Here is a 24926-nt window from a genome sequence, read left to right as displayed (position 1 = left end):
GGTACTAAAAAATTATTCAAAGACATAATGGCAAAAATCATCCCAATTTTGGCAAAAGGCCTAAAAGTACAGATTCCAGAAGCCAAATAACCCCCAACCAAATTAAATATACCCATTAAAAAAAGAGATCGGCCGAGTGCATGGTGAAAAAATGACTCATCCAACAAGAAATTCACTTCTAGGCTTGAAGGGATAGCTCAGAGATAGACCAAGTGCACGTTAAAGGCCCTGGGCTCAATCCCCAACACACAGGAAAGGGAGGGGAAGGGGAGGCAAGGACGGGGAGGGGAGGGAAGATTTTCACTTTAATAATATGAAAGAATGGCCATACTAATATCAGATAAAGATGACAAGCATCACTCGGTCAAACAAGGTCGTTACGCCATGACAAACGCTCTCGACTTCTGAATGTGGTCTGCATACACTGAGGTGTGCACAGGGCACAGAACACCGTGGCCTCGGGGGCCGGAAGGCGGGTGTGAAGGCTCAGAGTCAGTGCGAGGCCATTCTTTGAGGTCCGCTCCTTTGCTGTGCTGTGCTGGCCGGAATCTGCACGTGAGATAAAGCTGCACAAACTCTGCACAGTCACAGATGAGGGCCTTGCACGACCTGCGAAATCTGAGTAAAGTATGGATGGTACCAGCGTCTACAGGGCTCCCGAGCCCAGGGTCCACTTTAGCCGTGTGACATTCCCGCTGGGGAACCAGGGGGGATTTCTGTGTACTGTTACTACAATTTCCTGTATACAATTATTTCCAAATGAAAGCTTTTAAAATATAATAAAACATAAACTGTACGCAAAACCCTGACACAGCAGTGGTAAAAGCAGTTTCAGTTGTTGACCTGGGACAAGAAGATAGGACTCGCCCACCTGGCCCTCTGCTTCGCCCCCTACCGGTGGCCCAGGAGACTGGCTGGCTGAAGGGTGAAGGAGACCATGAAGTGAAAGTTAATGATTCAGAGTTGTCATTTGCATACCCATAGAACCTTGAGCATAGTCCAACCCTGTTAGATTAAAAAATTGTGTATTCCAATTCAACAGTTCTAAAATGAGTTTAGCTACAGGATGTCTCATATAAATAACTTTACACTGTAACCAACTCTTAGGGATAAAAAGTCACCATCAGTGAACTAGGAGGTGCAGTTACTGGTATAACAAGTTAAAGTAGGCACCTTTATACTCTGGTTTCTCTTCAGATCAAATAAATCTTTCGCCTTTTACTAAAGATTTCCGTGGAGAGAAACTAAACTTGAGCTTTTAAGAAATTTTTTGAGGTCCTGCTTTAGCAGTGCTACTTGTAGTAGTAGAAAAAAAGAAAGCTCTATTTTTGTGGGATGGCACAGAGGGGAATAAGTTTCAACAGATAATAAACCAGAAGTTTGTTAACCCTATGCAAATTTTAAAGTTTGACTTAGTTTTTGGTACTAAAGACCAAACTCAGGCGTTTAAGAAACTTCACTTTATTCGTGTTTTTTCTCTCTGGTATTAAGGGTTAAGTTATATTATATCCCCTCATCTTAAATTTTGAGACAAGATCTTGCTAAATTTCCTAGGCTGGGTTTCAGTTTAAAATTTCCCCACCCCTGCCACCCCAGTCAGGGTGCTGGGGGGACAGGCATAGGCAGGTGCTACCAGAGCCAACTGGAATCCAGGGAATCCAGAAATTTAAGACCTTAAACCAGGTCCTGAGTTGAGTAGAGCACTCCCAGACCCCCTGGTTCCCATCCCACTCATTTGGAAGGAATTTCCCTTGAAAATATAGCATTGCTTTCTTTTGTTATTGTTTTGTTTTTAATTTTATTGATTGATTGACTTTCTTGAGACAGGGTCTCACTGCATAGCCCAGGCTGGCCTCTAACTTGCAGTGACCCTCCTGCCTAATCCTCCCTCCCGAGTAGATTGCAGGCTCTGTAACACTGGTTTCTAATAGACTTCTCCCTGTATGATAAAAATGTTGTCTCTAAAATGCCTTGGCTGGCCCTGTTCCTTAATATCACTGATGCTAACTAACAAGGCAGAGTTCTGAAAATGTACACGTAAAAAACCGCAATTTGCCCTGATACTTGCTTTCACAAAGCCTACCAGCGAGCCAGCGAGGTCATGATGGAGCAACTCTCTCCGCCTCAAACTCTGCTGCAGCGACTGTCACCCCCCAGGCGCCAGCCTTCCCAGCCCCCGCGCCCCCGCTCCCACACGAACTGGCTGCTGCTCCAACTCCGACGCCTTCCCCTCAGACCCATCAGCTGTCATGCCGCGCTCTGAGCGGTAATAACCTCTCCAAGAGTGCTGACAGGCACCGCTTCTCGGGAAGGAGCGGAGGAGACACGCCGCCCTCCTCCCACTGCCCACGTCTCGGCTCCCAGCCTCTGCTCGACCTGGCCCGCTGGGAGAGGTTCCGGCCTGCTCGCTACCTGGTGGGCGCGTGCACAGGCTGCGCGTCGATCGGCTTCGTCCCGGGCGGCGGTGAGCCCCGGAAGGGCGCGAACAAGACCACACTGGAGACGGTGATCAGCCGGCCCCACGCACGGCCACGACTCCAACAGCTCCCAGGTCGGGAAAATGTTTTACTAGTGAAAGATCGGGGCCCAACACGGCGGGCTGGAGGTGTGCCCGGGCCCCCCGCGTGAGGCCTCCACCTCTCCGGAACCAGCACCAGGCCTTTCTCGGACTGCGCCACCCTGGGCCGCGGGCTGGGAGCTCAAGGAGGCGCCAGGGGCTCCTGGTCGGGCTCGGTGGGTTTGGCACCTGCCTGCTCACAGATGTCAGTGCTCGCGCCAGGACAACGCCAGGCTCACCCTAAAACACCACGGGCAGCACAGTGCGGCGACAGGAGGCCTAACTCACTCACTCCCGCGGCCAAGAGGAGACAAAGAACTTCGTTCTCGGCACACTTGGATCGACTCAAAGCGTAATACTTGTGCTCGAAGCTCAATGAAGAGCCACCCTCTCCAGAGGGGATTCCCGCTCGTCCCAAGGCAAGACCCTCTCTCAGGAGCAACGTCGCACACAGAACTCTATTCATGTCATGCCAGGGCCAGGGTCGAGGAGGGACGCAGGCGCCGGGCGAGGGTCCTGCTGTACGCACCCCGTGTCTGCTCAAACCGCCCCACGCCATGTCCCGAGCGCCCTCTCTCGGACGGAGTGTGAACTCAAGCAGAGTGCCACGCCTCCCTCACCCCACAGAGTTCATCACAGTCAGGCCCAGACAAGACGCACTGCGGCCCTGCGGCACTCCTGGGAGCCTCACTGGGCTTCCTGGCGCACAGCAGGCTGCCTGCAGCCTTGCGAGGTGGAGTCAGGCAGGCTCCGTCCAGGGCTCTGCAGCCTGTTCGCACCCCTCAGGGCTCACTCCAGGGTTTCTGCTCTCCCTGCTTTCCCTCAACCCCCAGATGCATGGCTGGGTTCTCCACCTGTCCTTGTTAGCAGAAAACCGGGCTTTAACACAGTTTTGCGCCTTCACAGAGGGGCTGCTCGGTGTGGGCAGACTGCTGTGTCCTGTGCACACCCCTCTGGGCACAGACAGGGGGCTGCAGAGTCCAAAGAGAGGGCCGGAGGCCACAGGCGCGAGGGAGGACGAGTGCGCTGACCTCCCCTCCCTGCACGCACTGCTTGCCCTGCACCTGCAGTGCCCGGCCCCGGTGACTCCCTCTGGGTGCACTGAAGATCTGTGAGAGGGCAGGCAAGGAAAGGGATCAGGTAGCGACTGCTAGGTGGGACGGAAAGGGGGCTGCAGCTTTCTGCCGTTCATAAAAGCTAGGTCTGCAAAGCCAAGGTCAAAGAGGAGGGAACCTGCGGAAAGCCCGCAGCAAAGCAACAGCCGAAACCCTTGGACGACCGACCGCTGCAAAGCCAAGGTCAAAGAGGAGGGAACCTGCGGAAAGCCCGCAGCAAAGCAACAGCCGAAACCCTTGGACGACCGACCGCTGCCATCCGGGCTGCACATGTGGCAGCTCCCGCCCGTCTGGGTCACCGTCCTCCTCCCACTCAACTTCCTGTCACCTGCCGGGCCCCATGTCCCGCCCACACCGAGAGGTCCTGGGTCGGGTTTCGCCATCCTGTTTCTCCCTCACCAGCTGTGGTGTTCGGCGCCCGGACCGTCAGCCGCCCCACACCTGCACATGGCACCGCGGCCTCCACCCAGCCGGCACTTGGCATTTGTTGACTGAATCAAGACACAGCGATGCCATTTTTTCAAAGTTTGAAATAAAGAGGCATTTGTAGATATGCTAAATCTTAAAATCTTTATAGTAGGCAAAGGTTGCGTAGCTAGATGTCATGTCTTTGTTTGGAAAAGTGCCTCTCGTCTCTCTATGCAGACGTTACTCACGGACTTCCCTCTGCTCTCCTTGTGATTTCTTCCTTAGCCTTCTCGCAGGCACTGTAAAGTCCTCTCTGGTTTTACTGCTGAGAGAACAGCTTACAAACGGATCTGCCCACATTTCAGAAGCCTGCCACAGAAGACGTTCTCAGGAGAAGAGAGGAGCTGTAAGATATCAGGATAAGAACCACAGGGGGAAAGCAAAAGCGCAAGGTCCCTGTTGCAGCAATTCCCCTAAATGTTCCGCCGTGGCAACTCTCAGTGCTGCAGCAAGACAATAATCGTCCACTGAAAACACAGGGAGGGAGACGTTGGGGAACGGCCACGCCACGTGGGAGCAGCTAGTCTGTACCAAGCATGTACACGCTGTGTGTTCTATCGCCATCACCTACTGTTCCCATGTTCCAGATGATAGGACTGAGACTCACAGAGGGAAGATGGCTTTCCAAGAGGCAGGGAAGCCACATTTGAACTCAAGTCCACACAACTCCAAACCTGAGCTCTTTCCATTATGCCACGTGCCCTGAATCAGAAAGAAAAGTGGGACGGAAACCTAAACCCAGCATAGCCCAGGGCTGGCGTGAATCAGTTTGACTCAGACCACGTTGTCTAACAACTCCTTTACTTCAGCAGGCAAGGGGAACGGGCACCACTAGAGAAGACAGTGACGGAGTGAGAGAGGAGGCAGGGCCCCGGGCCACACAGGCCCCAGCACACAACAGCCACCGGAAGCACTGGCCAATGGGCCGGGGCCCTCAGTCCCAGGTGGGAAGAGCAGGAGGACTAAACCGCTGGCTCTGCCTCCCGCCATCAGAACACGAGCTGGAGGCCAGGCTGGCTCCTCTCTCCACCCTTCACGAGCTCCGCTTGGAGCCACCGCTCTCCCTTTCCCACCTCAGCAACCCCACCGGACAGCATCTCCTTGTGAGGACCTTGCCAGGCTTGCCCGTCCGGGAGCCCAGGGCCAGGCCCCTCCCTCCTGAGCGGGGCTGAGTGCTGGTCCTGCAGCAGCCTCCCCCTGCTGTAGTTAACACCGTCCACCAGCTCGCACCAGGGCTGCTGCGTCTGACCATGCAGCACGCTGTTCCAGGCAGAGAGGACACAGAAATAATGAAATCTCAGCCCTGCTTGTGGGCCTCACCATCACGTGGGGATGGATAAGGCAGAATAACGTTGCACAAGTAACCATGTCATAACGGTTGAGGTGTTCCACCCCAAAGCATTACTGCGGTATCACGCTGACCTGTTCATTTCCTTCTGCTATGGTTTAGACACTGTTTGACTGCTCCCCCTCCCAGTGACCCTAAAATGTGGACCCCACTTGAATTATTAAGGGGATGAAAGCTTAATCCAACCACCGTGTTTGCAAGCAGGGCCTTGGGAATTGTTAGGAAGGGGTACGGCCGTCAGGCTGGAGCTCGATTGCAGCTTGGTGGCTTCGCACAGGGAGTGAGATCAGACAGAGGACACAGACACACACGTGCTCACCATGCCTTGCCATGTGACACCTGTGGAGTGGGGCTTGGCCAACAAGAAGGGCATCACCAGTCGAGGCCCTCAGCATCATACTGGGTTCACCAACGCTTCTGTTCAAAAACAGTTCGGTTCACAAACAGAAGCTGTCGGGAAAATTTAGCTTCCGTTTGTGAACTCTGCGTGGGGTCATGGAGAGGACCACAGCCATCTTCCCAAGCAGAAGAACCAGCTAAATTCATGAACCAGGGTCTCACTGTACCCCTACGACTGAGAGCCAAGCAAGCCCTCCTGAAGTGGCTGCCTGGTTAGATTTTATAGCAATGAACAAGGAATGAAGGAACCTTCACATAATTTAGCTCGATCTGTGGCTGCTGCATCCGTTGCTTACTCACAGTTGGTCTTTCCCCACGGGGAGACCCCAGCACCGAGTGCTTCTGCCTGCTCAGCACTGCGCCCAGTGGGCGGCACGGCCAGCGCATAGGAAACATCCATCCCAGCTGCGGGTGTGGACGGACCAGGACAGAGGGAGGGCGGTGGGAGCTGCAAGCACCCAGTGCTTCTGAGACCTCAGCGGAAGGCCAGGCAAGGAAGCAGACAGGAACGGGAGAACCAAGAGGCGCAAAGCAAGAAAATCAGCACAACCAAGGGGGTGGGCAAGGCCTTTCACCGCTACAGCCCGCTCTTCTCAAAAGTGGCGGATCTTACCCGGAGGCATATGGCACGCCTGGAGATGTTTCTATTGTCAAGACACTGAGCAGAGGTACGGAGGATTGCTCGGCATCCTGCAGTGACACACTAGCTCCCTCACAACAGTCAGTGGTCCCACACGTCAGTGGTGCCAAGGTTTAGCAACCCATAAACCAGCACGCAAGAAAGGGCTGGTCAGGTAACGGGGGCTCCCCCACTCCAGGACTCCTCTCCATTGTCAGGCAGCATCTTCTGTTGATTAGAAATTGGACCAGGGCGGCATTTGCTTGCCCGCTGCTACAGCCTCCAAGAAGGGACCCGTCCAGCACCTGAGGACACCTCGTTAATTCCCTCTTCTATAGCTCTCCGTGAGGACTCAGCGTTTTCCGCTCAGTTCTAGGACCTGACTCACCTGGCCCCCTGCAAGGTACCGAGCACCACGTAGCTGGCTGAGAGGACAGAAGGACAGATGGATGGGATCTATCGGGACGACACAGGATGGAGTCCCTGGGGCTCCACGGGGAGCTCTGTGCCTTGCGTACTGCTCTGCAGAGGCGGGGTTGCTTGGGCCCTGGGACAAGGACGGTCACGGAGAATGTGCAGAAGAGGTCCCCAGGCTCTGCAGCCCTGCAGGGTGTTGAGCGGCGGGGCTGATGGGGACGGAGTTGGCAGTGCGTGAAGACAAAGCCGCACTGTCTGGAGGAAGCAACAGCCTGGTGGGCTGAGCCTGCTCGTGACAATGAGACCACAGTAGCTCCAGAACTCCTCCTCGGCACCTGGTTCATTCTCATACTGCCTCACAATGGTGTCTCTTCAGCTAAAAGTCTCTTGCTGTAAAACAGATATGCTTATGCTTGTCCCTGGCAAACAACTTCGAATCTGAAATGCCCAAACTGTGTGGCTCTGAATAGGAAAATAGGCAATCATTTTTGGTTGCTGTAAGAGACCCAACAGTGCTGTTTCTAAGGAGTCGAACCCAACCCCCCAGAGAGCCATCTGTACATTTTGAATTCCCATGTTTTCTCAACTCTGAAGTGGGCACGGTCTACCCACTGTATAGTCCTTCTAATGATCCTAAAAAGGGCTTATGAAAATAAGAAACATCTAGAAATGGATCCCATGAGTACAAATTCAATTCATGTCTAACTTTTCACAGAAATAAAATATCCCGCAGGCAGAGCAACAACAACAACAACAAAGTCAGAAAAGGCCCCCAAGCGAGGCAGGGCAATCCTCTTAGTCCCACGTATAGGGCTTGCAGCTAACAGAGTCCTCTGTGTAAAGCCAGAGCTGCCAAAGGGGACAGGCTACCTCCCATGGAAGCTGAAGTTCATTGCAGGCAAAGCTGTAAGCAAAACCTCCGGCTGTCAAGGTTGAAAAGTACCAGTACGTGCAGTGCCCAATTTGGAAAATAATTATCTTCCAAATTTCACTGGTAAGACAGAAAGTTCAGAACCTTAAGCATCATTTTATGTCCCAAGCCAGCCCACAAAAGCTAAATGAACTGTGACATATCTGACACAGTACCTACTTGCAGTAAAAGTAGTAAGAATCAATGCTTTGATACCATTTTAGAAACATATTGAAATAACTTCATAACTGGCTTTGACCTGAACCCCAACCCATGAGCTGGGTCTTGGACCTCCCACGATAAGAGGTGACTGAAATGGGGTCCTGGAAAACAAAAAGGAAAAGAATGAAAAGAATCCCAGGGAAAGGGCTTCTAGTGGGAAAAAAGTGGTCTCGCCTCTATCTACTGGGAAGAACAGGGTCTGGCTCCTACCTACGACGTACGCTGGCACAGAAGCGCTGCTTGGTCCAGCAGAAAGGCACAAGGTCTAAAACTGAACAACAGTCGGCCTGCCTCCTATGGAGGCAAGGTGAGCTGCACTGGCAGGCAGCTTCGCCTGCCACCGCCACCACATGGCAGGGCAAGGGGCGGGAATTCCCAGTGTGCACTGCAGCATGGGGACAGCAGAGCACAGAGCGAGCGTTCTACCACAGCCAAGAGCTGGCAAGGAGCAGGTGTGCTGGAGCCATGCTGGACCCTAACAGACACGGCCAGGTCAACGAGGGAATTCCTGAAATCTACCAACATGAAAACCGTGCTCACTGATAAGGTGGTGCAATCCAATTTCCGGTGCCCTAAGAAGACACAGGGGACAAGACAGCCTGAGAACACCTCGCCCAATACAGCACACTCACACCTTCGCCACAGCAAAGATGCACAACTCCTCTCTGGTTCTGCACAGCACACTACAGGGTCAAAGCCAAACACAGCAGAGACAAACAACTGGGATCGGCAGGGGGTTTGTTTCTGTTGTTGGCAACGCTGGGTATTGAATCCGGGGCTTTGCAGAGTGTTAGGCAAGTGCTCTACCACTGAGCTGCAGCCTGGACCTGAGGTCTGTTTTGGAAACTGTGACGTTTCATCATTTATCCACCTTGTACCTTCTTCAGTCCTCCAAATAAAGCGTTCGTCTCCAGCTCAAATTCTTGGTCCAGCTCCTCTTCGTGCTCTAACAAGAAAAACAGTGTCCATTAGTCACAAATCGGAACAAGATCGGCGGTTACACAGCAGAAACACTGACAGAGATGTGAATACATCCTGGAAAAGCAGCCCGTGACCTGGATTGCAGGCAGGAAACCTGCCATGCTCTCTGACCTCCTTCTAAGCTCTCTGGGCCCTGTGTTCCTGGAAATAAACAACGGGGCTGAGAAAATATCCGGTTCAGTGTGTAATAAGAGTCACCAAAAGAGAAAGGATCACAGCAGGAAAGGGACCACCCAGGGAACCACTGAGAGGCACGAGCAGACAAATTAAACACTTTCACACAGACCATGCTGCAGGGCATCGTAACTGTGACTGCCCCGCACAGAAGAAAGCAGACCTAAAAAGGGATCAGATCAGGGTGATATGGGTGCTGACAAGTAAACGGCCTAACTGGTTCAGAACTACAACAACACCTTCAAACATCACTCGAGGGTGTACCCAGCCAGGCCCACTGTGAGACAGCAGAAGGGAAGCCATAGGCTGGCAGGGCTGTTCACAGGCCAGGGGCAGGGCACAACTTGTAAAGCAGGCCCTTGGCATGGGAAGGAAGGAACGAGACAGGCATTTAAGTTCCGGTCTGAGCAGTAGGCCGTGGGCAAAGTGCAGAAGAACATTTTAAACCGGAGGTAAAGACACAGCACAAGGGTAGTGACAAAGCCACCAGAACGGCTGAGATCCCTTAAAAGGGACAAAGTGCAGAGACAGACGAAGGGAAAGGCCAGCAGAGGACAAAAACCACAGGAGGCAGGAAAAGAACAACTCAGGAAGCAAGCAGAGCGAGTGCTGCCGTGAAATGCCAGCATGAGACAACGCTGGTTTCAGAGGAGGCTCGGGGGGAAACTGAGGCACACTATTTGGGAAAAGCACCCTGGCTCGCGTACTGCTCCCGGGAACAAGAAGGTGGGAAGAGCCACATGACACAAGCCAGGAGCCCATCCACTGCATCCTGTGGCTCGGGCAGCAGGGAAGGGTGTGACTGCAGCAGGCAGAGGCTGCTCTGTGTGTGTGTGTGTGTGTGTGTGTGTGTGTGTGTGTGTGTGTGCGCGCGCGCGCACGCACGCGTGTGGCCTTGTCCACAGTCCCCAGAAACAGTCTGCAAACCAATGACAAGTTACCACACACCTGGATTCCCAGGGCGGGGGTGGGGGAGCTAGAAAACCTCTGCCTCCTCCTCGTTTTGGCCTCAGAGTCACACAGAGTGCGACCTCCAGAGATGCTGGACTATGGAGAAGGGAAGCAAAGCAACAACCTGCTCTTGTTCTCCTTCTTTTGTAAAAGAGTAGTTCATAACCAGTGAAGCTGACTGGCTGTCCCCAGGCTTCCTGATGCTGGAATACAGCTCCCTCTTGTGGGAGAAATTCGCTCGCTGCCTCCTTACAACTTCCGACACAGGAAATATTCAGCCTGGGGATTGGAACTAAGAACAGGGATCTGTACCATCTTCCTTCACCTAGCAGGAAAATTCTCCTCTGCAGACAGGAAGGCCTGGATGAATCCTGCCCAGCACCATCCAGTGGAAATACAGTATAAGCTACTTTTATAATTCTAAAGTTTCTAATAGCAACAAAGTAAGAGAAAATAGGCAAAATTAACTGTATTATATTTTATTTTTTAAAAATACCCCAAATGTTATTCCAGTAGGAAACTGACAGTCATTATTAAAGGGTTTTTTGATGCTGCTTTTCTACACTAATTCTTTACAATCCAGTGCACACGCATGCCACCCTGACAGTGTTTCAGGTCTCTTGGTGGGCGGTGGCTGCTGGCTGTAGCACTGGTCAGCATAGCTCCAGGCAAAAATCCGCCCTCTTGTTTTACATCACCCCATTTGATTTCTTGACACCAGTAAGTGATCCATGTGTGACACCAATTTTAAGTTACAACTTAACTCCCTCGCGACCACTGTTTTCAGGCTGTCTTAAAATTAGCTGGAAATTCATAACCGCAGAATAGTGTCCACTGATCCCAGAAAACAGAACCTGAGGATCCTCAGCCACCAAGATCTCCCTTGAAAGGCACAGTCCTCGGAGCCTCTCAGGCGACTCCTCTTCTGTGGGCATCTCTGCCCCACCCTCTGGGCAGGACTGGAGTTTTCAACCTAACTCAGGTGCAGTCAAGCCAGAGGTGGCCTCTGAGCCTGCAGTCTTCCCCTGCCCACTGTACAGGGGGACGGTGAGGCAGGGTGCGCTCTCTTCCCACAGCCAGAAGCTCACGGCACCAAGAACACTGCCTGAGTGCAGGAAAGGAAGCCCTTTCCACTGAGGGCCCAACCGGTCAGCTGTTGCTTCTCCCCCAACAAGGGACACTGCATCAGACACCCATCCTACCTACCCAGCAAGAGGATTTGTGTTTTCATCGACGCCAGTGTGGCGGTAAGCCATTTGCTAAAACCTCCAACTAACTCGGGCTTTCACCCTCAATATGCAGATGGGAAATCAGTTCTGGGGTGGGGGTGATCAGAGGACACGAATCAGGAGGGAAGGAACACACACACCACCCCAGTTTGATACAAGCCACTGTCAGGGAGGCGCACATCCAATAGTTGTGTACATGTCCTGCTGTTTCTATGCATTTGAAAAACCTCAATCAGCTCCTACTGGTTCTTTATTTCCCTAGGAAGCCAGTGGATACGGCACACTGTGGCGATGAGTGAGACTAGGGAAGAGAAGCAGAAAAGATGGGCTTCTGAGGCTAAGAGAATCTGATGGCAAGTAACTCTCGAGCATCCATAAGCAGAATGTCATTCAGAGCAGAGGTGATAAGGTACTGGTTTTCCGGGACACCTGAGGCTGAAGATTCCATCTCCCTCCCAGTTGTAATTCAGAGCATGAAAATGTGATTTGGAAATAACCCAAGCAAAAGTAAATCAGAGATGCAGATAGGATGCAAAACAATAAACGGCATAAATGGCCTGCAAGGCTCCCAAATAGGGCTGCTTCTGAGCTGCTCACCCAAGGAATTCTGCAGGCCCAGGGCTGCCTGTGGGAACTCTTTCTGTTCTGGGAGAGGCGGACAGAAACTCCAGCCATGAGAGAGCTCCCGTAGCGTGGGCCCAGCTGCAGCAGTAGCCTGAGCCGAGGGAGCAGAATGAAGGGCCGGGGATCTGCGCAGGGGTTGCTCCCCATCGCCCTCCAGCCTTGGTGCTGCGCCAAGGCCTCCAGAGAGATTTGCTGAAGTTAGGGAGCAGGCTCTGCAAGCCAGCACTGCCCACACGGGATCTAACACCCTTCCTCACAGTTCCCGCTGAGCCTCCTGTGATAAGGGACTCACGGCAGGAGAGCACATGGATTTATTCAATGCAAATTTCACATGTCATAAAATAAAACTCTGACATGTTCTCAATCGAATTACAAAGAATCAGTAGTGGCGGTGAACCTGTGGCACACGTGTTATTGTGGTTTCTTCTTTTAAGACAAAAGATGGTACTGTAGGAGTTGTTTTTTCTAAACTAAAACCCTAGTATTTAGGCTTAATTGCATTGCTCTTTGCGATAAATAAGTGAGCTTGGGGTGCAGTTTGTTGCTCGGTTTCTAAAAGGTTCACCCTCACTGAACCAGAGGACAGAAAGGAGGAAAAACGGTGGAGGTGGGCAGTAACAAGCCACGGGCCATTCTTAAACACATGGTGAAACCACCGATCCCTCAGAGCTGACCATCACGGCCTGTTATATATAAACTTCCCAGATTGCTAACCCTGGCACTCCAGAAGAAACCCCATTTATGGACCTCACTGATATTGCAGAGATTTTCTGCTTCATGTAACCCCACCCCTGTTATCCACAGGCAACGTGAGTTCGATGTGCACAAGTCACACTTTTCTCCTCCAGAATGGATGCAAACACCCTGAGCTCTAGGTCCATTGGACATTTTTCCAACTGCTCCCCAGTTCCACTGCTGGAAATTGCAAGGACTTGTCCCATGACCTGGGGTCCTTTCCCAGTCAGCACCTGTAATGGCTCAGCAAGCCCTGTGTTTCCGAGGTTACACAGCATCCCAGGTTTTGTGATGTGCCTCAGGGCAGAAGTGCAGAGAAGCAGGTACGGGCAACTTTCCCGCTTCTGTTGTTTTCTCAAAAGCCAAGGTGCCATTCTTTGGACAGCGTCCCTGAACCCTGACATCTACTTTACCGGCCTCTGCCAACACGGGAGGAAAACACCAGGGGAGGCCTGAAGCCATGGCTGGGCCAGAAGGCTGGGAAACCCAATAAGGAAACAAACCCAACTATTCCCTAAACCATGGCCACATGGCAGTGCTGACAATGGTCCAAGCCAACGGGAAGGCGCCTTGGTTGTGCCACAGACCTCACTGTCAGTACCATCAGGCAGTGCCCAGGCCTTGTTCCCGGCCCACCATGTTCAGCGAGTCACCTAGCCTGCAGGGCAAGGCCAGTTAGTTACCTTTGAATCCCCACCTAAGCCTGGGCTCTTCAGAATTACTAGCTGTCTTGCAACCAAATCCTGCTATTGTAAAAATAAATAGGAAAATGCTCCTCCTGGCTAGCAAATCCCATATCCTGTGAGAAGTCGGTGCATCGCATGAGTACTGTAAATAAAGAACTATCCATAAGTGAACTGCTCTGCTCTTTGCTCATAAGAAGAGATTAAGAGTAATAAAGTCCACAAGTGTGTACAGGGAAAGGCAGAAGGCAAATGTTAGCTACATATGGCTATGTCCCACTGAGAGGATCCCTGCTACCTGAAAACAAAGAAATTGGGGTGCTTGGCATCAGAGAAATTAGACACTCTAAATTTCAGGGCTTCCTGGTGTGGGAGAGATTTCTCTTTTAAAGAAAAACATTAACTACAGATCACTGAAGATTACAGAGATGAAAATAAAACCCTTGAGAAGTGAAAACACAAATCAGCAGAAAGTGTGGCTCATTTGTAAGGCTACAGATGACACCCAACTTCTCAGGCAGATGCCAGTGCCTGCAAGGCAAGGGGCCTGCTACAGAAGCTGGAAGGCCCCAGGTAGACACTGGTCATCAGAGAACACTCTTGACCAAAACCCAGAAAATGGTAGATTTTATAATAAAGTCAGAAACTTGCTCTTTGGAAAAATAAACCTACTAAATCGACAAATCTTTGATAAATTTCTGAAGATATGTGAATGAGACACACGTATTATCCAAGACATTATAAGACCATGGTCTATAAGTTAATACATTTGAAAATCTCCACAATATAAAAAATTTAAATTGCTCAGCCTAAGTAAATAAGAATAAAAACCTAGTCGGGCATGGTGGTGCATGCCTGTAATCCCAGTACTCCGGAGGCAGAGGCAGGAGGATCTCTGTGAGTTTGAGACCAGCCTGGGCTACATAGTGAGTTCCAGATCAGTCTCAACTACATAGTGAGACTCTGTCTCAAAAAAACATAAAAAGAACAAAAATCTAAATGTACCAATATCCCTGAGATATACTGGGAAGTTTTCAATGAATTTCCTACCAAAGAGACTTCAGACATAACATAAACTCACAAGCTAAAGATACCAACCTTCGACATTTCAGATATTCGTGTTACAGGAGGGAATCTTCCCTGCTCATTATAAAAACCTGGCAGAGTGCTGCTTTGGAATCTGGGAACAAAACTACAGGTCAGCCAGTCTCACTGAGAATTCCTTTTTTTGAAACTTGGGAAAAAGCAGTGTATTTATAATTCCACAGAACAATTGGGGTGATGGGCCAGTCCCTCCACTCCCTGGACCCTGTGCCAGGCCCCTGACCTTTGTCCTAGAGCTGCTGCTCCAAGTGGAGATAAGACACAGCCTGCCTGACCTGCAGTAACCTTTCCTTACTCGGAGCTCGCTCCCTGGAGGTTCACACACCTGGACCGCGTCTCACACATCCAGCTGTAACACAGTGAGTCAGGATGTGCGCAGCAGACAGGACTAGCACCCAGCTGGCCACACGGCCAGTCACCCTGTGGGACACCCATGGGTGCTGCCCTACACACAGCCAGCATTTTAAACCCAACACCCTGGGGTGTGTACACCATCTTCCTTTCCACCACATAAGCCCACCCACTCGGAGTGGCACTGTCACCGAAGCAAAAACTGCAGCTTCTCCTTGTGTGTCCCGTCCGATTCTTTGTTCATCACCCACAAGAACCTAGAAACCCATCTGGGACACCGTCACCTGCAGTAACAATGTGGGTTTGTGTTGCTACTGAAGTGTAGTTCCTTTAAAATATTGTATTTATAGGTCAGAAAGATTAAGTGGATGCAGACGAGGCCGAACTCCTAAGTGAAATTAATAGGTCACACCTGTGTAAATACCGAATAGTTTCTCTGGTATGAAAACACAAAGTGTAAATAAGGATCAAAATGTATAACTGATATTGTGTAATAGGAAGAAAAGGTCTAAAAGAGTAGGGGAAGGGGTGGGGGAGGAGAAAGGTAAGAAGGGAAAAGAAAAATAAGAGAAAAGCAAAAATAATGGAAACAAAGACTTTGTAAATAAGGAAGCGTGGAGGGGGTAAAGGGAGGGCAGGGGAATAGGGAAAAATAAGAACCAAAATAAGTCATGTAAAGGAACAAGATCCCAATGATGAATGTAACTACTGTATACCTAAAATGTACCAAATAAACTCAATGGGAAAAAGAAAAAGGAAAACCAAGTAACTGCTTGAGCAGTAGACACTTTTAAAATGAATAAAATTCAATGCTTATTACCAATTTTTTTAATGTAAGCATTCCTTAATGTGATTTTTAAAAATAAGTAAAACTTGTACAATTTTTCACTAATGGTAAAAGCAATACAAGGATATCCATTAAAACAGAATAACATCCAACTGTTCTATTTTTCTAGAAGTTATAGCAAAGAAAAAAATGATGAAGGAAAAACCATTATTAGTTATGGGTGTATTATTTCAAAAGATCAACCAGGAAAATCAAATGATAACTCCACTGGCTGAAATTCAGTAAATTTGGGGAATATAAAATAGATAAACTAAAATAAATACCTTTACTACAGACCAGAATCAAGTGGAAAATATGAGAAGTATAACTGGAAAATAGATCAATCATAAAAGGAGAAAAAAGACTTGGAAATAATCTTAACAAGAATGTTAGCAGGGTCTACTATGAAGACCATTACATGAAGAAAGTAACAGAAGACAGATTAAACACACAAAACAAAAAATCAATTCTGGAAGGAAAAATATAATGTTACTTTTTTAAAAAATTATTTACATATTAATTTTCAGATTTCTTTTAGTGCTAATTAAAACCCTAATGCGATGTTTTTGGAACTTGGCAATTTTAAAGACATGTCTGGAAAAATAAAGTACACCAGAAAAAGAAGTACTCCAGAGACTTCAACATTTTACAAAATAAAAACAATTAGTGTGAAATTGTGGAAGTCGATGAAACTGAAAAGAAAACCGCCACATTGTCTGGAGTTTTAAAATTTAATATATAGCCAACGTTGCCTCGTAATTCAATGAAAACCACCCTAATAAATTTTAGTTAACTGTTTGAGAAAAAATAACTTTAACTCATTAGATACCATATCTGTCCCAACTCTCGGAGAGGATGTGGGGCAGACATTCCCCTAGGAAAGTGTTCTCCAGCACAGCCCCTCACAGACAACAGGCTGGGTCCACCTACCAAGAACTGGAGAAGTCTGTGTGGTTTCTCTATGATTCCCCTACTGAGAAAAACAACCAGATACAATACAACCACACAAGTGCCTTCCATGCAAAATAGAGGGGCTAAGTGTCCAACCCATAAAGCTGGGATAAAAAGGAACAGACCAAACTCAGGCAAACAGAGAAAAGGGCAGTGACTAAGGGATTGGAGAACAAAAAGAAACAGTTGAGAAAGTAACAAAATCAAAAGCTGAAAAGACTGATGACATCTCTTTTCGTAATTCAGGTGATCAAAGGAAAAAATCAGTAAGCAAAAAAGAGGGAGAAGTGGTGAGATGGAACGAGGAAAGGCAGGAGGGAGAAGGTGCAAAGAACACAGCAGAGGGGCGGGGAGCCACGCGGTGAGAAGTAAAACATTTTAGAAACACACAGCCATGTACAGGAAAGGGCAACTTAAAGAAACCACAAAAAATGAAAATAAGAGCATTACGTACTACAATACACTAATCAAACTGAAATACTACCTAAAATGGATAGGGTCCTAAAAAGCTATAAACTGTCAAAATGAGCAAAGGATACACAGAAAACTTAAATATGACCCGGTAGGTGGTGGCCTGGAGTGGTGGTCAAGAGTCCCCCCCACCCGGATGTTGCCCTTCCTGTCAGCAGCCCCCTTTCACTGCGTCTTCTCCCTGCTTTCATTGCGAAGCTTGCTTTAAAATGACTTAAAATCTTTTGGGGCCGGGGATTTAGCTCAGCAGATCGGTGGCCTGCCTTGCAAGCACAAGGACCCGAGTTCAATCCCCGGTACAAAAAAAAAATGACACGGCCCCAGGAGTCCACGACCCTGAGGAGGGTTCGTTCTTTCCAGGCGCACTGTGCAAGCCCTGAGTTCCATGGTACATCGCACCCTTCCTCGTGTTCAAGGTGAGGAGAGACAAGGCCTGGAACAGCCATGACCAGGCAGGACACTGCGGGGCACCGGCACGGGGTGGCACCTCCTTCGTGTTTCCGCGACTCTGCGTGCTTAGTGGAGGGGAAAAGGAAGTTCTGTTCAGTCTCAGGTGAGGATCCAGCAAAAGATGCATCAGACTACAGCCGGGAAGGCCAGTCTGCCCCTCCGAATGGCCTGCCAAGCCCTCGGCTGTGGCTGGGAGGAGCAGTGGCAGGATGCCCCCCAGTGCCAAGAAAGAGCAGCAGCACAGGTGCCCCTCGGGGACACTCCGCTGCAGTACTGCCAAGTTGGTGCATCTTCTGGGCTCTTTCAATGGCCACAGCAAGTTTACAGAAAGCTCATTTTCCCAATGGCCCACTTCCATAAGGAGGCAAGTGTACTTTCTCCCCAGTAGAAAGTGAGTCCTGGAATTCAAAAGGTTCAGCTCTGCACAGTTAAGCCCACTTTGGCAAGGCAGGGACCCAGCTGGCATGAGCTGACCCTGCGAAAAGGAACAGAGGAAGAAGTTCCTGGGAGCGGCCAGAGAAACACCAGGCCCCCGATGAGGGAAAAGCACTGATAAGAGAAGCTGTGGGCTAGGGCAGGACCTGTACAAAGCCAAAGACGTGACAGTTTCCGGACCCTGCGAGCTGCTGTCCTCTGAGGGACGCTGCCCATCCCAGCAGCTACCGCAGCCCAGGAGGAATGGAACCATTTGCTCCGCTGGGACAAAACTGTTTCAGTTTAAAGTTCAACAGTAGAACAGATGACAGAGGGAGGGCGACGTAGCTCAGTGGTAGCGCAGTCTTGTCCCCAGCAGTGCACAGTACAGCACATACATCTATAAATAAATCAACAAACTTAGACATCACAGCCTCCCTTTCAAACAAGCTGCTTTAGGAAAACAGCAATTACTATGAGAGTCAGAAAAGAAAAAGCATCAGGTCTATATGGACAGGCCTAGCTTTAAACGCCAGCTCTACTACTTATGGACCGTCAGCGTCCTGTCCCATAGAAGGCTGTGCCGCCCGTGCTCACGCCCCGGAGCCGGCCCCGTCAGCGCCTTCTCTCCCTGTGGATGTGCGTGGCTCTCCCACGGGCGCGCTCGCCTCGCTGGGAACCTACACCGGCCAAGGTCTGGCTCTGACCACAGCATGCGGTGCACGGCTTCCCCTGCCACTCCCCGGGCTGGGCGTCAGGCCGTCTGCTTCTGCTCCAGGACACCTGCCGCGCTCCTTCTTGGAATGCAGCTGCCTGTTGTGAGAAACAGGCCACCTGGGGAGGTCACTTGGAGGACACCGCAGAGCCCAGCAGACAGCCAGCGCACGCCAGCCTCACGAGGGGACCATGCGGACCATCTCGGACGCCTGAGCTCCGCGAGCCATCCCAGGACAGCAGCCCCACCTGACTGCAGCAGGAAAACAGCTGCGCTGAGTCCACTGACTCAGAACAAGAAAAACAAGCAGAACACAGAGTCCGCAGTGTAGCCCATCACACTGAGGGGCATCGACAGATGCTGGGCAAGCACTTGGCACAGCACTGCAGGCTGTGATGCCTACCTTTACTCCAGCTTGGCTGGACGCAGGTGCCCAGGGTAAACCCTCTTTCTGGGTCTGTCTGTGAGGGAGTCTCTGGTGGAGACCAGCACTTTAATCAGCTGAAGGGGCGGAGTCCATCACTCCCCCGATCTGGGGGACAGGGACACATCCAGTCCCCTAGGGCCTCAACAAAACCAGGGTGGGAGAAGGAAGAAAGTGCCCCTGCTTTCTGTCTTACTGAGCAAGCTGGGTATCTCACCTCATCTCCTGCCCTCGAGCTGGGATTTACACCATCAGCTCTCAGGGTCTCAGCTTCAGACTCGGACTACACTACACACATCCCTGGTGTCCACAGTGTCGGGCTGGTGGACTGTGGGCCCCTCCCGGCCTCCGAAACTGCATGAGCCGACTCCCCATAATGAATCTCTTTTCATATCTATACCTGCCTGTATCCTACTGTCTCTGTTTCCAGAGAACCCCTCCTGATACAGTCTTCATGCAAAAACACTCAAGATATCTAGGGATTGAGAGCACATCTTTAACTGGATAAAAAGTACTTGTAAAACAAACAGGCAAAAAAACCTCTAGTTAACAGATTTAATAGTGAGGAACTAGAAGCTTTCACAGTAAAGTCAGGGAGGAAGCACGGGTAAAGCCCTCACAACTTTTTTTCAATATTATACCAGCATAGTTTAATGCAATAAAACAAAGTAAGAGTAAAAAAGAAAGAAAGAAAGAAAGAAAAAGAAAAGAAGAAACAAAAGGCACAGAGTGAGAACGAAGAAATAAAACTGCCCTTGCCGGGCGTGGTGGTACATGTCTGCATCCCAGCACTCAGGAGGCACAGGGCAAGAGGATCGCTGTAAATCCGAAGCCAGCCTGGACTACAAAGTGAGACCCTACAAAGAGACAGACAGACAGACAGAGACACAGACTGAGACTTTGTGTACACATGGCAGGCTCATATATGTAGGATACCTGAAAGAATCACCAAAAGTCGTCTGGAGCTAATCAACAATTACAAAGCAAGATTGTAGGATGCAAGACTGATACACAAAAATCACCTGATTTTCTATATACCAGCAATGAATAAACGGAAGCTGAAATTAAAAAGAAAGAACCATTTACATTATTACTCCAAAAAATAAGATACTTAGGTATAAATCTAACCAAATATATACAAGATTAATATGAAGAAAACTAAAAAAAAGAAATCTCAGGAAGAAAATCACAGAACTACATAGAGAGATATTGCATGTTTTCACTGAACACTGAATATTGAGAAGACTCAGTGTTGTCATGGTATTGACAATATTCTCCCCAATTTAATCTACAGATTCAATGTCATCCAAATCAAAGTCCCATCAAATTATTTTGTGGACATTAACAAAGTGATTGGAAAGTTCATATGGAGATGAAAATGAGCTAGAGCAGCCAAAACGATATGGACAAAAAACAAAGTCAGAGGAATGGCACCTACCACCTGTTAAGATTTTTCACTGTGGGAAAACAAGAAGCCATCACAGCACTCCTACAGCGTGGCCACACCCAGGACTGCAGCAACCGCTGGCTGGGATGTGAAGTCACAGGAGTACCTCCATTGCCCATGAGGATGCCAAGTGGTACAGCCTCTCTGTTAGACAACAGTTGGGCAGTGTCTTACAAAAACGAACACATTTTCACAGTGTAAGCTAGCAACGAGATCCCTTGGCATTTGCCCAAATGAGCTTAAAACTCAGGTCCACACAGAACTCCATACACAGGTGTCTCTAGCTACTTTATTTGTAATTCCAAAACTTGGAAGCAATTGAGATGTTCTTCAACAGGTACACAGTGAACTGCAGTAGACGGGGGATGCTACTCAGTGCAAACAGAAGTGAACTGCCAAGCCCTGAGGGGACCCTGAGAAGACTTCATTGGTTCTAGCACAGAAAGAGGCCGTGCTGAAAAGACCGCACACTGTGTGATCCCAAATACTTGACAGTCTAGAGAAAGCGAACTATGGAGACAGTAAATAGGCCAGTGCTTATGAGAGTGGCAGAAGGATGAACAGGTAGCTAACAGGGCTTTTAGAGCAGTAAACCACTCTACGTGGCACTGTAACAGTGAGTAAGTCACTACACACTTACCGGGCTCACAGTCTGCAGCCCACCAAGTGTGAACCCTTCTGTGAACTACGCACTTTGAGCGTCAGTGATGTGATGACGTTCACAGGGTGTAGCAGATCCACCGCTGTGGAGCCGGGTGTGGACAGGAAGGCTGTGTGAGGGTGAGAGCACCGTTTGGGAGCTCTCTGCTCAATTCTGGTATGTACCTAAAACTGCTTCAAAAGTAAAGCCTGTTCAAAAGAGAAAAATCCTCGCGGACCCGTGAGTAATAACAAATGATGGTGGGTATCCTAAATCACAAAACTTTACGGCAATAGACACGGTCTATGGAAGAGAGGGAGTCCCTGTTCATGTCCATTCTTGCTGTTCTCCTTTATAATTGAGCCCTTGGGTTTGGGCTGGAGAAATGGCTTCCCAACCAGAGACATTTCCTAGCTTCCTCTCAGTAAATGTGGCCGCTGGACTGAGTTCCAGCGCATGGACACAGATGGATGTAATGAAAGTAACTTCCATGTCGTGCTCTGGTAAGAAGAAGGCTGTCCTCTCCTTGCCTTTGTCCCTGTGCACAGAAAGCGAGCACGGCAAAGGCACAGCCACCCTGCAGGAGGTGGGAGCATGTGTGAAGGGCTCCTAGGAACCCGTAGAAGGAGCCCAGGGAGCTTTCTTTCTTTCTTTATTTTCAGACAGGGTTTCTCACTATGTAGTTGAATCTGACCCGGAACTCACTATGTAGCCCAGGCTGGTCTCGAACTCACAGCGATCCTCCTGCCTCAGCTTCCTGAGTGCTGGGATTACAGGCGTGCACCACACCTGGCTCTGGGGAGCTTTCTAAACACCATACTGCAACCGGCCACAGCAATCTTGTGTGCTGTGCCTGTCAAGCCTCTCAGTGAGTTGTGCTGAGGGGCAAATGTAGAATGGAGAGAGAACCCAGTCCTGAAGACCAGTATCCACCTCAGCCCTGGGACCCACAAGGCAGTGTGTTACCTTCAGTCAGGCGCCTCCTGGTGGCGCTTCCCAACGCCTCTTTGCATTTTATTTCATTTCATTTTCCCTCCAAGGGCTGAACCCAGGGCCTGCAGCAGACTAAGCGCATGCTGTACCCCAAGCTGCGCTCTCAGCCCCACCTGTGCCGTTTTAGGTGAGCATCGCCTCGGAGAGGAGACCACTCTGCAGTGGGCCTGCCCTGCTGCTGACCTGAGCCCCGCCCTCCCCACACCCCTCACATCCACGGTCCGGTCCGGTCCGGTCCGGCCTCTGCGGTTCCTGGCCCATGCTCCACTTCCCCTCTCCCAGCAGACGCACAAGCTCGCCCACATTTCCTCGGCTCCCGGGCGCCCCTCTCCCTCGGCTGTTCCTGCTCATCTCTCCACAGCCGGCGGCACCATCCTCCGGGAAACTGTCCTAAACGGCTGCAGAGACGGCTGAGGCATCGGGGATTCGAGGTCACACGACCCTAAGCTGTAGACCTCGGCCCCCGCTCCGTCTGTGGGACTCCATGCAGCAAGGCTGGGAGCAGGAGTGGAGAGTGCGCTTGCCAAACTGCCCCCCAGTAAAAGAGAGTCCCCCCTGGCTGCGGGCCACACCCCAGTTGCAGGCAACACACTAAGACGGCAAAACAAGACAGAGAGGCAGCACACGGCGACATGTGCCTGTCATTTCCGCTACCTGGAATACTGAGGCAGGAGGATTACTTCAGCCCAGGGTTTTGGACTGTTTGGTTTGGGTTTGGGTTTTTTGCAGTACTGGAGATAAAACCCAGGGGTGCTCTATCACTGGGCTACATCCTCAGCCCTTTAAATTTCATTTTGAGACCAGGTCTCACTAAGTGGTCCAGGTTAGTCTCGGGCTTGTGATCTTCCTGCCTCAGCCTCCTCAGTAGCTGGGATTAGGAGTGTAATACATCATACCTGGCCAGCCTGGGCAACACAGTGAGACCCAACCCCAAAACCTGAGAAAGATGATAACAAAAGGAGTCTAAGTCTCAAACACCTTTAAGCTGGCACCGTGACACGCATGAAAAGAATGGCGGTGGAGGAGATTTAAGCTTACTGTTAATTCTGAATGCAAATTCCCTTCAGACCCACAGGAGCTACTGAAGCAGACCCTTCTATGAGGAAAGGCAGATGTAGAGGACATGCTCAGCACGTGAGAGGCCCTGGGCCTGAACACACACTCTTGCACACACGCACACACGCGCACACAGAGGCCGCAGCAGAAGCCATGGCCGAGATGAACCAGAGGCACTGGAAGGACTCAGAGTGAGATGGGAAATTTCACGGACTTGGGCTTGATTCAAACAATTGAAGAGGGGAGGCAGGCAGGGCCCCAGTCGTCCTGACCCCTGAACCTTCCACCATGTCGTACATAGCCACTGTCCTCCCCGAGGAGATGCCCCGCCCAGCACTGCCCTGGAGGAGGGAGGTTTATCTCCAGTCCATCGCAGTCCGCCTGGCACAGCTCTGGGACAGAGGAGCTGGGCAGGGAGAGACGCCCAGGTCGCACAGGCAGAGGCAGAGGGAGGACAGGGCTGTGCCCCTCCGGTCACAGGTGACCGCTTCTCCGGCCAGGCCCAGCTCCTGCAGCTGCCTCAGCACCTGACTCTCAAAGGGCAGGAGGCTCTTCCTGCTTCTGGTGCGGCCCCTGCCTGCTCGGTTCCGCCGCACATCCCGCCCCACAGATGAGGGAAGAGCGGCACTTACCTCTGGAGACTCTGTAGACTTCGTAAAAAGAATAGCAGTGGAAGCCCAGCGACGTAAGCAGGTAGAGAGACAGCTCCCAACGGGGCAGCACGGAGCTATGGGGCGGCATCCCCGGTGCCAAGTGACTTTCTGTGGGAGACAGAGACAAAGCATGAGCCGGAGCAAAACACAGACAGAGCCTCCTACTCCAGGTAGTTCCCGGGGATGCGCTGCTCCCCGGGTCGACGGACGCAACCCCTCAATCGGCCTCCACCCTGAACTCTGCCCCGGACCCCACATCCAACGTCACACATGCACACACACGCGCACACACTCCTCTCAGAGGTCGGCTCTTCTCCAAGTGTCCAGTCTTCTGTCACAGTGCACACCAGACAGAGTTCTCCCCTCCACTGGGACGTGCCCGTCCCCTCTGGAAGTGGACTTTGGAGAGAGTGACCAGGAGTCCTGACTCACTGAGGTAGATCAGAAACCCCCAGGCTTTGAGTGACAGCCACCCCCGGGGCTGTCCTAGATCCACACAGCTCGGGCATGCGCTGCTCCTGCCCGGCCACAGAAAGCTTGAGCGCGGGCCGACCGCACACCTGTTGCTGTTTAAACACAATGTTTTGGTCCAGAAGGGCTCTACCAGCAATGACCCTACAGTGCTGCAGCCCAGGCCTCGTCTAAGTGAAGCCACGCTCCGGTGGCCCTGTTAATCTGCTCCTTTATTTCTTTGGTAGTGTGGGCTTGGAAGGCCTTATAAAACTACTGAGATTCTTACCCTAGATAGTGTGTCTTGAGTGAGTCTCTTGAAAAAGGAGCTATAGAGGGGTGTGGTGGCACAGGCCTATAATCCAGCACTATGGGAGGCTGAGGCAGGAGAATTGCCAAGCTTGAGCCCATCCTGGGAAATTTAGTGATTTAGAAAGGTTATATCTCAAAATAAATTTTAAAAGTCTGGAGATGTAGCTCAGTGCAAAGGCCCTGGGTTTTATCCCCAGTAGAGAGAGAGAGAAGGGGGGGACTAGGAGCTGCTGGGCC

At 50.6% G+C, this 24926-nt stretch overlaps 1 protein-coding gene and 1 non-coding gene across 2 annotated transcripts in view; one reads left to right on the top strand and one right to left on the bottom strand.

Moving 5' to 3' along the window:
- Positions 1 to 24273, bottom strand: part of Hhat (hedgehog acyltransferase) — a 255752-nt gene extending 231479 nt beyond the window's left edge. Inside the window, exons 1-3 of the mRNA XM_033762250.1 lie at positions 24220 to 24273; positions 23907 to 24035; positions 8934 to 9001 (exon numbers count right to left, since the gene is read on the bottom strand). Of these exons, the coding sequence (XP_033618141.1) occupies positions 8934 to 9001; positions 23907 to 24015 (177 nt within the window). The 5' untranslated portion in view covers positions 24016 to 24035; positions 24220 to 24273. The remainder of the gene's footprint in view (positions 1 to 8933; positions 9002 to 23906; positions 24036 to 24219) is intronic.
- LOC117285646 lies at positions 1178 to 1294 on the top strand. The gene has a single exon (XR_004516715.1). It is a non-coding gene; the product is annotated as a U5 spliceosomal RNA (small nuclear RNA).
- Positions 24274 to 24926: the final 653 nt, after the last annotated feature.

The sequence above is a fragment of the Fukomys damarensis genome, unplaced genomic scaffold (assembly GCF_012274545.1).
Source record: "Fukomys damarensis isolate Sample0158 unplaced genomic scaffold, DMR_v1.0_HiC HiC_scaffold_11, whole genome shotgun sequence".
In the NCBI taxonomy this organism is placed as follows: Eukaryota; Metazoa; Chordata; class Mammalia; order Rodentia; family Bathyergidae; genus Fukomys; species Fukomys damarensis.
The sequence above is the reverse complement of the archived record's forward strand: the minus strand, read 5'-3'. Positions and strand labels throughout refer to the sequence as shown.